This window comes from Seriola aureovittata, chromosome 16 (assembly GCF_021018895.1).
Source record: "Seriola aureovittata isolate HTS-2021-v1 ecotype China chromosome 16, ASM2101889v1, whole genome shotgun sequence".
Taxonomy (NCBI): domain Eukaryota; kingdom Metazoa; phylum Chordata; class Actinopteri; order Carangiformes; family Carangidae; genus Seriola; species Seriola aureovittata.
The window spans coordinates 11625991-11641985 of record NC_079379.1 but is presented as its reverse complement, the minus strand read 5'-3'; the positions used below and the strand labels follow the sequence as shown (position 1 = coordinate 11641985).

Sequence of the window (15995 nt, the reverse complement as noted above, 5' to 3'; positions counted from 1 at the left end):
AAACATAAACGTTAAATGTGTCAGCATTAAAAGCAGTTTTCCCTGAATAATTTTCACCTTGCTCCTACAATTGCCTTGCGTAATTAGATACAATATATTATTATAAATAAAATATAGCTCTCTGTACTGTAATTTGCATGCATAATAGGTCTACCCAACCAGCAACACTTCAAAAGTAGCCCAATTCCGTGGTAAAACCGGAGATCTGGCAACCCTGAGCAGGCCCTCCTCTTTCAGGCTCCACACACCCAGCCTCCTTCATTAAAGGGACAAGGATGGCCCCAAAAAAGGCCTTTCTGCTTACAGTATGATCCATGTCTGATCTATGCTTATAACACAAGCAGAAATTTCCTTAATGATTAAAACTTTTTGACAAAACACATTTGACTCGTCACAATATCATCCTGCATACAGTCGTGCTTCAAAATGTCATATAATATAATATACTGTACCATCAGTATACAGTAATGTACAGTGTGTTCAGCTATGTATTGGTAGATACCAATATACAAAAAAAAATATGCATTGCATTAATATGCATCTTGTCCAGATATAGATCACATTTTAATACCAAGTGTAAACAGGGTGAGAGTTAACCATAAGCAGATAATTGATGTTATGTATTAAAGCAACAGCAAAACCTTTGAAGGTGTTAATGACATAGAACAACAACAGTAACAAAGAAAAACACTTTTATTATTAGGAGGCAGTGTATATGTTTACTGTGGGAGGTCTATCATGCTACAAAGACTATGGCTCTGATAGTGAGGATGGACATTATTTTACATTTTTCATGATGACACATCACTTCATTCCAGTTGGGAAACCTCATGGAAATATGCACCCAGCATCTTGATTCCCTGAATATAGTTGGATCTGAAAAACGAAACATGAAAACACTGATGAGCTTGTTTAAATCAGTGGATCATCATCAATATTTCAAGCTGCAATAAAATACTCAAAATTTTAATTCTAACTTTTGGGTGGAAAACAAGAATTTATATTGGTAATTGAACTATCACAAAATTTAACATAAAATAAAATGTGGAGGTTGTTGACAGTAATCAACAGCCTTAAAACAGCCTGAATAGTTTTTTTGTGTCCAACTTTTCAGTCCGTTGGAGATTCAACTGTGGACTGTGACATACCTGTTGAATTTCTCATTCTGGGAGTGAGCTCCATCATCAGAGGATCCAACTGGAAGCAGCATGACGTTACGCCCTGTGGCTTCCTGGAAAGTCAGGGTGACGGGAATGCTTCCACCCTCACGTGTAAGGTCGGGCTCGACACCAAAGACTACAGCACCGCAAGGAGGACGAGACAAAGACACACAAAGACAAAGTCAACAGTCAATATGAGTAAAACGTGTTAAAATGAAAACAACCTGTGGACTGCTATTTTCATACTATCCAATATCTCCCTCTTTAACAATAATCCGTTGTAGAAAAAAAACAATATACAATGTCAATTTTAATATTCAGTGTCAATTTTAAATTAATAATTAGAATGTAATTTCACCAAAATTACAAAGAACATTTACCACTTATCCTGTGCAGCATCTAGTCCTTCAGAGTTTCAGCTTTATTTGCTTTGAGCACTACAAACAAAACTCCTTACTCTCCATTGAGAAACTCTGTAAGTCTATAAAACCAAAACTATCTACGAGGCTAAATAACCGTGGGAGTAAGTAGGAGTATGTTTAGTATTTTGAGTGAATTGATTTTTTTAATCATTTCATCAATTATCTGTCATTCTCCTGTCACTCTGTCTTTGTACCTGTTTTCATGGCCTTCCGACCAGCCATGTAGTGTGGGTGGTTGAAGTCAGAGACCCAGGCCCTGGCTCCGTGGCCCATGTACACTTTCAGTTTGTTGGGGGTTCCCAGCTCAGCAAATTTCTTCTGCAGATGGCCGATAACCTTGAAAATAAAAAATAAAAACATTAGTGAAACCAAAACACCAAGAAGATTGTCATGAACTTTGTTTGTGAGGACAAATGTTGGACATTTTAGCTTAATCTAAGAGGTTATTAAACATAGTCCAGGCTCAAGCAAGAGCTGATTGACACTTCGTCATTCACACCTGTCGTTTTCAGGCTGATTACAATTTATCAACCTATATTACAATTCATTTGTCAACATTTTTTAATTGTATACATTTAATCAAAATCTAAACAACAATTTAGGTTGCTCTGTAAATCTGCTTTACTGGCACAAATGTAGCTGTAGATGCGATATTCTTTCCAAAGCAGCATGACCGAGCGACTCATCTGTGTGACACACAACCAGGAATGAGGAAGTGGTTTGCAAAGTCTTCAAGCATTAAATTTCACTTGCAGAGACTTTAATATTTTCCACACAATGACCTTTACAGGATTCTAGTCACATGAACATCCCCAGATGATATAATCAGAGTCAGGGTTACCTGCTTCTCCACATCTTTGGGGTCCATGTCAGGGACGAGGCGGATGGAGAACTTGCCGATGACCTTGCGGGGGATAACAGTCTTGGCTCCTGCTTCAGCGAAAGCCCCCTCAATGCCATGAAGAGAAAGAGATGGGTACCTCCAGCGGTGCATTAGGATTTGCTCCTGCACGCCAAAAATGAAGAACAGGACATCTTAAATTAGGATGAACTGCCATTAGGTAACTCAGAGTAGTGCAGCAGTGATGTAAAGAGCGGAAATCAGTTCCTTGCCTTGGTGTCATGCAGCAGATGTTTAACTCCAACATCTTTGCAGTACTCATCCAAGTCAAACTCAATTTTCTCATACAGCTTCTTCTCCTCTTCTGTCAGAGGGGCCACGTCGTCGTACAACCCAGGGACCATAATCTTCCCCTTCCTGTCTACCAGGGAGCCTGTTTGGGAAATGACATACAAGAGATTAAAACTCCTACAGTTCAGAGAAGCACACATTTGTGACCAGAGTTCGCCTCTAAAACTGCACTGAAATGGGTTTTATATTCAATTTATATTCAGTAATCAGCTTCGCTTACCCATAAGTGCAATAAGGTCAGTCATGGCCTCATGAACAGAGCCACCAAACACCCCTGAGTGTAGGTCCTTCTCAGAGCACTCCACCTTTAAAGTTAAGAATAAACCATCATTTTAATGTGCTGCATCAAAACACAATTTCACAAAATGCTGGAGTACACTGGTGTTAATACTGAAACACTGCAATACAGTAGGACTAGGTTCCTTCTGCCAACAGCTTAACTGATTATGCAAAAAATGGAGTCACTACAATCCGACTCCACCTCAATGAAGAAGTAGCAGATTCCTCTCAGCCCGTAGGTGATGCAGGGTTTGGTCTTGCCCAGCCAGTAGTTGTCAGAGATGCAGACATAGTCCACGTCTTTTAAAAAGGTGTCTTTTCGAGAAAACACCAGTTCATCCAGGCCCTCAGATCCAGACTCCTCCATCCCCTCGAAGCAGAACTTGATGTTGATGGGAAGCTCCTGCAACATGAAAAAAAAAAAAGAAGAAAACTCAGTTAAAACATCATCACCAGGCAGCGCAGTGCTCAACAATAAAGATCAGACGGATGAAAGACCAGTTTAATTTGAAACTGACGATCGGTTTGAGGCTGTTCAAACAACATATCCTCTCTTTCTAGAGTTGAGTTTTCATGTGGAAAGTAACCCTTTAATTTCTAATCATAGAATAGATCTTTGACTGGAGCATCTTAATTCATGTACAACATATCCCATATCATTGTGATTTTTTTCCTAAGACAAACTGTTTCACTTGTCAAATACTGTTTCAGGGACAAGTGATTTCCAAAAAACTTGACTTGGTTTAATCATTAAGTGATGGATGGATAAGACACGCAATATTATTAACCATTTCATCCAGAGACTCCTTATCCTGCTGACGGCTCTAAAGTGATCAACAAGTAATTTACAAATCAGTTCTGTACTTTAACACGGAGATAATTCATTTCTCAGAGTGATGCAGAGTCACTTATGAAAAGCGGTCCCTCAGATCCACTGTGCTATATCCAAATATTCCATGTCTATAGTTTTTTCTTTAATATCGGTTCATCTTTTATTGTGTTTTATCAATAAACATTTTGTCCTGGAATCAAAATATTTCCAAAACTTTTAAGGTCGTTTTGACTCAAAAATACAAATACAATGTTTCATATCATCATTTAGAGCCAGTTGGAAGTTAAACAGTAAAACTCCAGCTAAATATTTAGTGGGATCTTATGTGAGAGAACAATAGCAAAATGTGCAGGTGGTTGTTGCCTTTTAAGAGGAGAATAACAACTCTGATGCAAAACACAAGGTCTTATGGGTTGTGGATTATTGAGGCTGCTGTCACTGGAGAATATCACAGGGGAGTTTGATTTTTATATTTTTATTTTTTATTATGCTCTCACCATCCCCAGAGTAAAAAAGCTGTGAAACACTGCCATTATAGTTACTGGCTGGCTGGACATCAAGATGACACACAGTCATGTTTGCAAGCTCTGACTCTCACATCAGTGCATTATTTCTGCTCATTTAAGCCATTTGTCTTGGCATATAGAATAGACAAAGCATGGTTTGTGAGTGTATGGATGGGTAAGCGCAGGCAACTACCCAGACACTGAAAGAGGTGCTGTCGGGCTCAAAGTGAAAGGTCTGATTTACTTGATGCACAGCGTATCACTTAGGAGTCTCTAGTGCAGAGAGTTTTAGATTCTCATTAAAACAGGAGTAAAAGCCAAACTGTGACAGTAACTTCACCTGCTGGATCTTCTGGTAGGCCTCAATGCAGTTAAACCAGGCCAACACTGGACCCTTGTCGTCAGTTGAACCTCTTCCATAGAGCTTACCTGCAAAGAGAGAATTATGTTTTCATTCAAAGCCCACGTGAGAAGAATTTGCTTGTGATCTAAGCGTCTTTCTTTCAGTTAAGTCAAACTGAAAAAAGGTGTGATCACACAGAGCTGAGCCTGACAAGCTCGGTCTGAGATCTGAGAACCACTGTCCAAGAGAAACTTCAGGTAACATGTCTTTTTTTTTCCTCATGTGCCAACCTACTCTTCTTAGACATGACAAAAGTTATCTATCCATCCTTCTTTTTTTTACTCAATCCAACAACTTTGTTCTCTGGTGTGTAATAACAACCTCTTGGGGCCGCTATAGCTACAGACCTTTATTATCAATCAAATAAAACACTCACTTGGGTGATTTAGCTACTGACTAGATAGTGATACATGCAAAGTTAAAGAATGCTCCCACATGATAAAACATGGAAGGCAGATCCATGGTGTCTGTCAGCATCTGAGTCTTTAGCAACTAGACAAATAGATCCCAAGACATGACATAAGCAGGAATAGAGCTGAACAGACAGGAATGAGACAAGAGGAAGTGGATGTGGTGCTTTCTGTCAGCTGACTATCACCAGAAAATACACAAGACCATTTGGGTATTGGTATTAGCAGCGCAAAAAATCCAACTAACAAAAGAAGGAAGGAGGTAAAACGCTGTCCCAATATCTGTTAGAAATAAACTTCCAATAAAAGCGGATTAATAATGTGACAGTCCTAATCTGTACTGCTTTATCTGTCCAGGAAGAACAATAGTGAAAAAGGAAGCTGAAGGTCAATTTGTGCTAGAGTCAAATCAGTGGGTGTTGCTGAACACGTGATAAACGGCAAGAAATTCCATTACAGCATTTGCATTCATGTGTTGAGTCTCACAGTGCACAGGCACCAGTTAAGGCTTGCTGTAATGTCTTAATCATGCAAAAACAAAACAAAGGATTTGTTAAGTCACACTCCAGACTGTGTCAAGTGAAGTAGAAGGTGCTTAAACAATAAATATAGAACATAAGTATACACAAAAAGTACCAAATACCAACATCTATCATTGAACAACATACTGTATTTACTATATAAATGTTTCACTTGAGCCCTTTGAAAAGCTGAGCCTATCACTGATTCTTTATAAAAACAACAGCACTGGTTCAATTTGACAAGTGAGGTTTGCAGATAAGGCTTGATTAAGAACACGGCTCTATCGTAACTAGGCTGGACTTTGGAAATGTGTAGCCAGCGGTGATACGCTCACAAGTACAAAGCTGATAAAAGCTCAAAGAACAAAGTTACTTTTAAGTAATTATGATGAAAAGAACTTCTCTGCTCACCAAAGAAGGAATTTGATGATATTATTATGTGATGCTGGGGTGTAAATGACATTACGCAGCTTATGATAAATGGTTCTGATGACAAATTACCTGTTTTACCACATTTTATTAATTCTACTCTCCACTTCACTTATCAAAAGGAAATGTTAGTCATGAATTTCAGTTTTGATGCCATAAGATTGCAAAGCCAAAAACGAAAGTGGTGTAATCATTACATAGCAGACTGGGAACAGAGACTATGATCATGTCTCAAGTTGCATTCAAGTGCCCTCCAATAATTTCCATTTAAGTGGTTTCACTTTGCAAACTTTACAGACACTACCAAAACAGCTTAATGGTAATTTTATACCGAATGTTGCTGCATATGTTCTGCTCTTACCATCTTTCTCCACCAGAGTGAAAGGCTCTGTATCCCAGCCGTCATCAATATTGGCTGGCTGGACATCAAGGTGGCCGTAGATGCACACAGTCTTTTTACCCGGATCTGACCCCAGACGCCCCAGGACGATAGGAGGCAGGGGGATCTCCTCTCCGGAGGGAAGCTGCATGAACAAAATGTTCAGTATAATGACTATAAAATGCAATAGCTGTAGAGAAATGGTGTAGATCTAAGGAAAGGTCCAGGTTTCTAAAAAAAAGTGACTTATTCAAAAGCAGCATGACCCCCTAAACACAGATTATATGATAAAATCAACATAAAAGTTATCCATTACTCACTTTGACATACAAGCTAACTGGCACAGCAAGTAACAAATTACTGAAACTAGCAGCTCAACAGCACTCCCTCACGCAGTCTTACCGTCTGGTTGCCAATGTCCACCATCTCTACTGTGCCCCCCAGCTTCTCAATGTCCTTGGCTGCCATCTCCATCATCTTCTTGATCTCCCCACGCTTCTCTGGCCAAGCAGAAACGCTCTGGACTCCCACCCATTCAGCGAGACGCTAAGAAACAAGAAAAATTTTCATTCATTTTTAATATTGTCTAGGTTTCATTCAAACCAGTAAAATGGAGCCAGAGTGAGTGTTTCTTAGCACAGTTGGGTTTCCATTACGTTAAACTATAGCTACAGTTAACATGCCACTGAATCTGCCGTGATTTCATGACGTCCACTGGCTCAGCATTTATGACATTTGGCACACACTCTAACTCACGTGAATGAGTTACAACTTTGAGTTACTCATCAGTATTAAAGACAACAGAACACCATTTGATCAAGTCAAGAGAGGTATTTGGCTGCAGTCTAATCACTGCAATGATTAGCTGATCAAAACAGCAAGAAGTCCTACAGGGAGTGATCCTACATTGAATTATCATGTCAAATCCTCTGAATGATCTTACCTCCACATACAGATCCTGGTGTTCGTCCACATACTTGAAAAGCGCTGTGAGATGAGCCATCTTTGCCAGTGACAGGAGGAGCTGAGGGTTTAACAGGCAGAACGGTGTGAGAGTCTACCTCAAACCCTGTGCTATTTTATGGAAGGACAAAGAGCACACCCTCCTGCTAACTGCTGACTGCTGCTGTATGTACAGCTCTTCTCTCATGCACATGAGCAGTGCGGGTGACAGAAGAGCGAGGTTCAGATCAGGAAGTTGAGCTGATGTAATTTTGCAGCACTATAAACACAGCTGACTGGCCCTAGCTACTTTGTGCATCTTGCAATTTCGATATTGTAGGTTTTTTAAATGAACACCAGAAAGAGTAAATGTCAGGTTCAATAGAATAAGAATAATACTGTATATTTACAATATAAATATAGCCTACAAATTTGTGCACACCTTTGATATTATTCATACTTCTGTTAAGAGACCATTACTCATTTACATATTTAATGTATATCATGCCTTGAGATACTGGAGTTTGCATGACCTCACATGGAAGAAACTTGAAAGTCTTTGCACTGGTTAAAGTTGTGAAAGCCGAACAGTCTTGCAGCCAGCAAGGCTCTCTGGCAGAAAGTCAAACTTCCCCCGTAATTAATCAATCAGTAAAAAGCACATAAAATCACAGATGTGGACATACAGCTGACGTTTTCTCGGGTGTGGAGCTCCTTACTTAATGAGGCAAGCATGGATCACAACTGGGGTCATTTTAAACTTAAATTGAAGTAGTTTCAGGTTAAATTAAATGAAAGTTGCATTTTAACTGCGAGAGCCTTTTGTTTGTAAACCTTCACATTATAACACAAAACTAGTTTCTGTTTGCTGGTACATACCGTACTAACACAAAGCTTGAAAAACAGCCCTAGATCAACCAAGCAGAAAGCAGACATGTGATACTAGCTGGCAGGCAACTGTAAAACAGAAGCTGTGTAACTTAAGATTTCATTAAGTGAGAACTGGCCTTTCTGGTTATATTCTGAGACGCATGAACAATCATTGAAACTGCATGTTCAGTTGTCAGGACTCACTTCGTAATTGTCCCCGCACAGCTGACCTCACGTGACTCCACTCACCTGACACACGGCTCCTGTGTTTGTTACCGACGGACAGCGCTGTTTCTTAAACTTTGACACAATCCTTTATTGAAGCCGTTATTGGGCCGACGACTCACCTAGCCAGCGCACACACAGTGGACGCTTAGGCGCAATGAATTGTGGGTCTCCGGTAACTGCCTCGTCACGTTGATCCATGTTATGTTGTTCAGAGACGTTTTACGGAGGAGAGCTGTCGTCTCTGGAAAATCACCCTACATTTACCGATGAGGAGGAAGCTGTTCCGTCAGGCAGTAATGAAAAGTAACCAAACACTGTACCGAGTAAAATATTCACATACTTGTAGCCTACTTCGAGTATTTCCATATATTATATTGAGTATTTCCAATTAGTAATTTTTACTCCACTACATTTATTTGACAATTCACACATGAATTTGTATCATTGTAGATGAGGATAAGAAAATGTTTGATTGATCCACAAGGGGAATTCACAAGCAGAATATAAAAATGAACTTTAACATTAAAGCGACGAACACTTTATTGCATCAAAAATTGTAAAACAATAAAATCTACATCTCATTAATTTGAAATGGACCAATCTGAAAAATTAGTACTTTTACTTTTGGGACTAAGTATATATTGCTTCTAATGATTTCAATGATTCATTCAAGAAGATTTTGAATGCAGAAATTGTAACTATTTTTACACGTAAAATATCTGGTTTTCCCATCACTGATGTCAGGTTTTTTTTGAAACTATCATTTTCTGATTATATTGCTTTACTTTGTTGTATCATTTTACTTTTGGCAAGGGACTTTTGGCATTTGACTTTAAGCAATTTATCAAAAAAAAATCAACCACTAATATGCTGCAGGTAAACTTCCAACACTCCATTCAAGACAGTTTTTGCTAACTGAAATATGCATTAAAGCCACTGGACATGCAACATGTATCTGTAGCCTTCTGGTATCCCTACAGAGAAAATGAAGTATGATCACATGCCACATGTATGTGACCCAGAACAGAGTGTCCAGAGAGATTTGGTCTGTCTGCTTTAGTGAAGAGCAAGATATCCATTGCTATCTAGATTACTACCAAATTTGATGTATTAATAATCCCAGTAGGATGAAATGTATTATTTTGTGACCACAACCTTTCCTGTGTTTCCATGCTGTCATGAGTTTTTCCTCCAACACTAACCTTAGGCCAAACTCATCTTGCAATGTGGTGGATGATTGTGTGGATTCATGTTCTCCAAAATTTTAACCCTTTCTATTGACAATTTTTCAGGCCATAATGCCGATTTATGCAACCCAAAATTACAGAAATTTCCTTTGATGCCACATTAAAAATAGGGAACCTTGTACACACTGGCTTACAGTGGGTGTTTAATGACCTCACAAAATGAATATTGATTCTGAGGATTACATGGCATTGTGTTTATTTACCACCTTCATCCTCCCCAGTAAAATAAGAATTTCTGCTTGTATTGCCAGTTTAAAGCTATTTCCTTACAGAAGCAACGCCTGAATGAGACAGTTTATGAAGATGAACCCATAGGTTTTGAGAGGTATACAACATACTGATAGACCAATATAAGTCTGTATTTATACAATGTTTTAGTGGGGGTTTGACATTTTATAAACAGGCCACTGTAGAATTTTTCCATGAAACTGATGAGTCTTAGCATTTTGCATATTTTCCCCCTCTCTTCTGCTTTTATAAACACACCCTTTTATTCTGACTCATGTGCACAGTACCAGCACTTTACTCCAAATTGTCTGTTTTGCATTTCATGTTGCAAAGAGTTTTCCCAAAGACCTGAACAACTGTGAGAAGTTTGTAGTCAGGCTTGCCTTATCAGAACGTTACCAAGATATAATTAAAACTTAAAACTTTAATTTCAGCACCACATACAAAAAGTGTTTCAAGATGACAAGGTTGTAAACCACTAGTAATCTCTCACATCTATATTTTAAGAAAGAAAACACCAACACTGTATTATAAAATGTTGCATTTATCTCAGTTCAGTCTTAATAGCAATTCCTTATGCCTAGAAAGAAAAAGAATTTGATTAGACATTTACTACAAAAAAAAAAAAAAGTTCACATTAGCAAAGTTTGGAGACTCACCTTTCCATCAAAACATCGCTCTTTACACGTCTTTTCTGTTGGCCTACAAACTTCTGCAGAGCACATGAAATAGATCTGCAGGGGGAAAGTCATTCACCATGAGGAAAATGGTTTGAAAAATTGTCAGAATCTTAGAAAAAGGATATTTAAAACTGGAGCACAGACAAACAAGTAGTACATATTACCATATTTTGTGACTCATTTTACCTTTAAAATAATTTCAGTGAAAGTAAGCTTCCTCTAGTGAACAACTGTATGAATGTAAACACATCTGATGAAGCCTCCTCACTTCTGCCTCAGGGCCCCTTTACTCATGCTCATTTGAGAACGCCACAATGGCTCTCAAATGCACCGAGCCAAAACATTATGATCACTCCTGCCCAACATGCAGTTGGTCCTTCAAGGCACCTTGTGGTATCTAGTGCCATGAAGTTAGCAACAGATCCTTTACGTTTAAGCACACACTACCCCACCCTCAGGATCACCTCACTACTGCTCAGCAGAGCACCCCATAAACCTTCGCCATTCAAAAGATGCTGTGATGCAGCTGCCTGGCCATAACAATTTTGCCCTTGTTGAAGTCAACCTGCACTGTTGCTTCAAGAAATTATATCAGCTCAGTGTATGCCGACTCACTTCTTCATCGAGGTACTTGTTTGTCTTTTGATCCATAAACTGGAAGGCGTTGACCATGAAGCGCCTCTGGTGGCGATTTTTGGGAAGGTCACTGACTTTAAGGATGGACACATTTGGGTCATAAGGGTTGGCACACCTACAGAGGCAAACATAACTTATTGATAAGCTGACAGGGCAGGGATACATTTTAAATACACATGCAGCAGGTTCACACAGTCATGCTTACCCTTCATAAACAAGCACCAGTGCATTCTTTGCAGAGCGAGGGTAAGCTAGACAGTAATTGACAAGAATTACAGCATATGGTTTGGGAGACTTCAGGCGCAGTTCAAGATACACCGGCTTGCCAAGGAGCAGTCGCAAGGGCTGATGATAAGTGGGCAAGTAACTTGAATATGTCTGATCTGTTGGGATTATACAGACAAGCAACAAATATTCATTTAAATTGATCAAATGTAGCTATTTGAGAGCTACATGTGTATAATCCCACTTCAGCCAAATATTACACTTACTGCATTTGGTGTCAAAATAATGCATGAATACCAGACCTTTAGCAATTCTCAGTTGAACACCATATAAGCCATTGGAGATGACCGATGATGGCAAGGCAGAACTTGGGATCTTGACCATATAGCCAATGCTGGCCAGTGACTGGCTAGGAGTGCCCCCTTTGCTGTAGCGGCACTCAATCATGAACCTACAAAAGACGTGGGTTAAGAGCAGTGTGTTTAAGCTTAGCATTGTACTAATGTGTATTTTAAAAAGAGGCTTTAAAAGCAACAGTTAAATGTACCGTTTAACCCACTAACCTGAGTGGATCAGTTCTTGTAATTGCACCATACTTGAGGTTCAGAGCTTGGACAATAGTCTGCACCTCAGCCAGGTAAATCTTTGTATTGCCAACCTCCTGCAGAGAAAAGTCACTTATCTCATCAGGTGGTGACCTCAGTCTATGTTACACAGCATGTATAAGTACTGCCTGAGGCAGTCACCAAGACAGCCAGTATGTGTAGATATGTTTTATACAGTATTACAAGACTTTTCAAAAGAGAACGGTTACTGTTTTTACTACTACAAGTGCCATGTAAGCACCTCTTGGCACATGATTAAAAATAAATCTAGATGCAATATGAATTGATTAACTTGTGAAAGTTTTGGCACAATTGCAGGTCACAGTGAGAAGTCCTGTGTCAAAAATGTCATGCAATAAAAGTCAACATGTCTCTGCTGACGAGTTCAAAATACACACACGCTTTAAGGGGCTGCAGCATCACATTTTGTGACATTTCCCCTTCTTTAAACAAGCAATAGCAATCAAACCCAAGTCAACTGAGAGCCTGCAAGTCTGACAGTCACCACCCTTAACCCAGTTTGACATGAACAAGGTGAAGGTGAAGATATGAAGCAGTCCAGCTACAACCCGTCATCACTTGAGCAGGAAAAGTGTCATTTTAGCTGAAATACTGCATTGCAAAAAAAGTCAAGCAGGGAGGACAACTCACATAAGCACGAGTTCCACATTCTGTAACTTTGAATTTATAGATGGCAACCTTGTCATTAACAATGACTGGTTTACAGTTTGTACCAGGAATAACAAGCTTGGCGGGGTCTACAGGGATGGCTGCAGCGTCATAGCGAATGGCAAAAACAAAGTGTTGATCCCCTGTGCACTCTGAAGTGAGAAAAAGAGAAAGTTATGAATACCAGAACTATCAGTTACCCAGTTTCTTGAATACAAAAGTTCTTAGAGGATCAACTAAAGTAAGTTGTTGAACAGAAACCTTACCATCCATTGGATAATAGCAGGCAGATGTAGAAGAATCCACACAGCACCCCATCTTTTGACAATCTGAGGAAGATATTCCTGACTGGCCACAAGTCAGGCGCTCCCCTGTGGCGACAGCGCAATCTGAAAAACAAACAAGTACAATATATAAACAGTGAATTCCTTTTAAAAGCAATCATCTAATTAGAAAAAAAAGTGCCTGTCCAACCAAGACAGTTCAGCCCTTCTCAAAAGATAGACAGACCAAGAAAATGCCTTGATCTTATTAAAGAAGATAATATGGATACAGCATCAATATCTCACAGGTCTCTTATAACAGAAGTAAATCCACGACCATCACAGCAGTAAGTCAATTCTTGTATTCAGATCATTTGCCGTGTTGTCGAGTTTGCACTCACTTTGTGCCTTTGATGGTCCAGTGGCTGGGTTAGTGCACTTTTGCTTGGGTTGGGGTTTGTCACTGGAGCGAGGGAACAGGCCAGGGTCCATCTTCAGACTTTCCTCACAAGATACAGTAGCAATTTGTGTCTGACCGAGCTCATCGATGTACAACAACTGCAAGCTGTAGCCGTCAGTCTGAAATCATTTCAAACAGCTTTTGCATAAGATGAATTGAATTCCAGGTAAGCAAACAAAACGACATTGAGTACAATTACATGTTCTTGTCATTTTAAGATTTAAGAAAAGTAAATTAAGGCAGTTACTTTTCAGTAACTTACATGTTTCACATGGCACCCAGTGAAGGGTACAGTCAAAGTGTTCCTGAGAGGGTTCACTTCATAACCACAAGACTCATGAGCATCCATGACAGACAGCACATCCTTCGTGCCTGAAGGAGGAAAATAAAGCATAGTAAGTAGAGAACATAAATTCAGCAAAATTAAAGACTTGACCTCAAGTAAGCAGAAAAGTCAAAGCACATACCCAAAACTTTAACTTCACTTAAATAATCTGTTGGCAGAGTAATCTGGAAGCCAGCCTCACTGCAAACAATAGCTAGCCCAGAAGGACTCGGACTGGCACTGCTAGTCCAGCTCCTTGGAGGGGCGTCTACAAATTCCATCTGGAATCCACCATCTGCTCCACTAGCCCAATGTCTGGGGCCAAAATCGCCACTCTCCACCTGGAATCCATGGTCAGCAAAAGGGTCGAATTTGTCACTAGTGGCAGGACCTTCAAATTCAGGAAGTGCATCTTCAGGAATTGCTTCGTCACTGTCGAACTCATTGCGGTTATCTGGAGAGGAGTGGGAGAGAGTGTAGGCAATGTCAAAGATTACTTGAGTCAAAAGACCTCCCCATGGAGGCCTTACATTATATAATATATACACACACACACACACTTATATCTGGACCTGAAACAGCCATTATGGAACTAAAATTTTATGATTAATGTAAAAATCTGTGGTCCTCCATGTTTTAATTGTATTATGGAAACTCATTTGAGTATTTTTCTTTTTAAAAAGCATGTTACATTACACTCTAAATGACAGTTTATTGTAGCTGTTAAATGCTTCCACTTGTTTTAAGCATATGATTAAATAAAATGGTGAAAACTGACCACACAATCAGTGCCCTGCTCACAAGTCAATGCTAATTAAAGATCCGAGTTAAAAAAGGCAGCTGGGCTGGTTTAGTTCTGACTATGTAAGGGTAAATGTTATAATATAGTGTATGAGCAGCACAAGTAAAGAGACAAAGTCAATGAACAGACTCGGTAAAGGACAGCGATGGCAGCTTTTTACCTGGCGGCGTAAAGCTAACAGCTTCGCCCCACTGCCCCGTCTCGTAGAAACTGAAGAGCTGAGTGTCGTTGATCGGATACCAGCCCCGGCCCGAGGCCAACAGCAGAGTCCCGGACAGGACCACCAGAAACTCGACCCTGATCCCAGCCATGGATCCAAGCGAAAGCCCTTCGGCAGCTGCTGTACACCGGATAAAGACGGCGCCCGTGGCCCCGTAGAAATAGTGGTTTGTTAATTAGTTGCACGTGCAAGCAGCCAATTGAGGAACTTATTAACGTCTCACTTATGTACATGCAAACCGCCCACGTGTCCCGTGCCCAGGGCTGGGGAAAAAAGACAAGCTCAGTGTCGTGCTTCTTAGAAAACTTTTAAAAAATGTTATGGTTTAAGAGTATGCCATTAATTAGATATACAACAATTTTGTGGCCTAAATGCATAAAATACAAATTAGACTGGACACTTAGATACACCCATAGGATCTAATGCAATCAGCTCTTAAGCTTATAATGGTCAGTTTTGGTTCAAACTTTCCTAAGGGTGTTAATTCAACTGTATGTTTATTATTAAGATTTATAGTTAGTGGTAGTGTTGTACTAGGCTACATCATATTGAAATGGGTCTCCAATATTCTTCCTAAATGTCCTTCCTGGGCAAGACGGTAAAAACTTCTACATATTGCAGTCCGGTTCAACACCACTGCAAACTACAACTTCAATAATAAAACAAATGGCTACATCAATACCCATCTGACAGTGCCATTAAAAACTGAACATTATTGTCAACTGACTGAGCTGAGACTGCACTGCATTGGATTTTACAGGTGTACCTAATGAAGTGGCCACTGAGTCTGTTTTTCAGACATTACTTCTGAATAATTCAAGATTTCAAGATGTAAAGTCACAACATCACATATTCATATTCTTCAAAAGATCTCCAAAAGTACAATCAGTGCCTCTTATGGTTGTGTTAAAAGCATATTATTACAAGCTTTATACAGATAGGGTTTATCACACAGATGTTGTCTTGCACTACCTCAGACTGGTCAGTCAGTGTATATGGTGTCTTAGTGTTGGATTATTTCCTGTGACTCAATTTCATATCACAACAAAATGAGTAAACTCA

At 39.6% G+C, this 15995-nt stretch overlaps 2 protein-coding genes across 5 annotated transcripts; both read right to left on the bottom strand.

Moving 5' to 3' along the window:
- Positions 1-675: 675 nt before the first annotated feature.
- On the bottom strand, positions 676-8748 carry cndp2 (carnosine dipeptidase 2). Of its 3 annotated transcripts, none has more exons than XM_056399701.1 (12): positions 8595-8748; positions 7477-7557; positions 6936-7079; positions 6516-6678; positions 4732-4820; positions 3256-3456; positions 2995-3079; positions 2696-2856; positions 2424-2588; positions 1777-1918; positions 1149-1296; positions 676-876 (listed from the first exon to the last, which is right to left on the bottom strand). In XM_056399701.1, the coding sequence occupies exons 2-12, from the start codon at positions 7534-7536 to the stop codon at positions 810-812; spliced, it is 1425 nt and encodes a 474-aa protein (XP_056255676.1). In that variant the 5' UTR covers positions 7537-7557; positions 8595-8748; the 3' UTR covers positions 676-809. The 3 variants fall into 3 exon arrangements, with proteins under 3 accessions (XP_056255676.1, XP_056255677.1, XP_056255674.1); XM_056399702.1 differs by having other exon boundaries at positions 8550-8694; XM_056399699.1 differs by lacking the exon at positions 8595-8748 and adding an exon at positions 8355-8377.
- Positions 8749-10452: 1704 nt separating this feature from the next.
- LOC130183916 (zona pellucida sperm-binding protein 4-like) lies at positions 10453-15169 on the bottom strand. Of its 2 annotated transcripts, XM_056399652.1 has the most exons (12): positions 14874-15161; positions 14054-14365; positions 13849-13958; positions 13528-13705; positions 13130-13252; positions 12846-13015; positions 12153-12250; positions 11892-12040; positions 11570-11747; positions 11344-11479; positions 10708-10782; positions 10453-10628 (listed from the first exon to the last, which is right to left on the bottom strand). In XM_056399652.1, the coding sequence occupies exons 1-12, from the start codon at positions 15022-15024 to the stop codon at positions 10623-10625; spliced, it is 1686 nt and encodes a 561-aa protein (XP_056255627.1). In that variant the 5' UTR covers positions 15025-15161; the 3' UTR covers positions 10453-10622. The 2 variants fall into 2 exon arrangements, with proteins under 2 accessions (XP_056255627.1, XP_056255628.1); XM_056399653.1 differs by lacking the exon at positions 11570-11747 and having other exon boundaries at positions 14874-15169.
- Positions 15170-15995: the final 826 nt, after the last annotated feature.

Coding starts and splice junctions, on each gene's coding strand:
- cndp2 (XM_056399701.1), bottom strand. CDS start 7,536: ATGGCTCATCTCACAGCGCTTTTCAAGTATGTGGACGAACACCAGGAT. Junction 7,080..7,476: donor ACCAGGATCTGTATGTGGAG/GTAAGATCATTC, acceptor CTTGTTTCTTAG/CGTCTCGCTGAATGGGTGGG. Junction 2,857..2,994: donor TGACCTTATTGCACTTATGG/GTAAGCGAAGCT, acceptor TTTCCCAAACAG/GCTCCCTGGTAGACAGGAAG.
- LOC130183916 (XM_056399652.1), bottom strand. CDS start 15,024: ATGGCTGGGATCAGGGTCGAGTTTCTGGTGGTCCTGTCCGGGACTCTG. Junction 12,251..12,845: donor AATGTGGAACTCGTGCTTAT/GTGAGTTGTCCT, acceptor TTTTCTCTGCAG/GAGGTTGGCAATACAAAGAT. Junction 12,041..12,152: donor ACAAGAACTGATCCACTCAG/GTTAGTGGGTTA, acceptor CGTCTTTTGTAG/GTTCATGATTGAGTGCCGCT.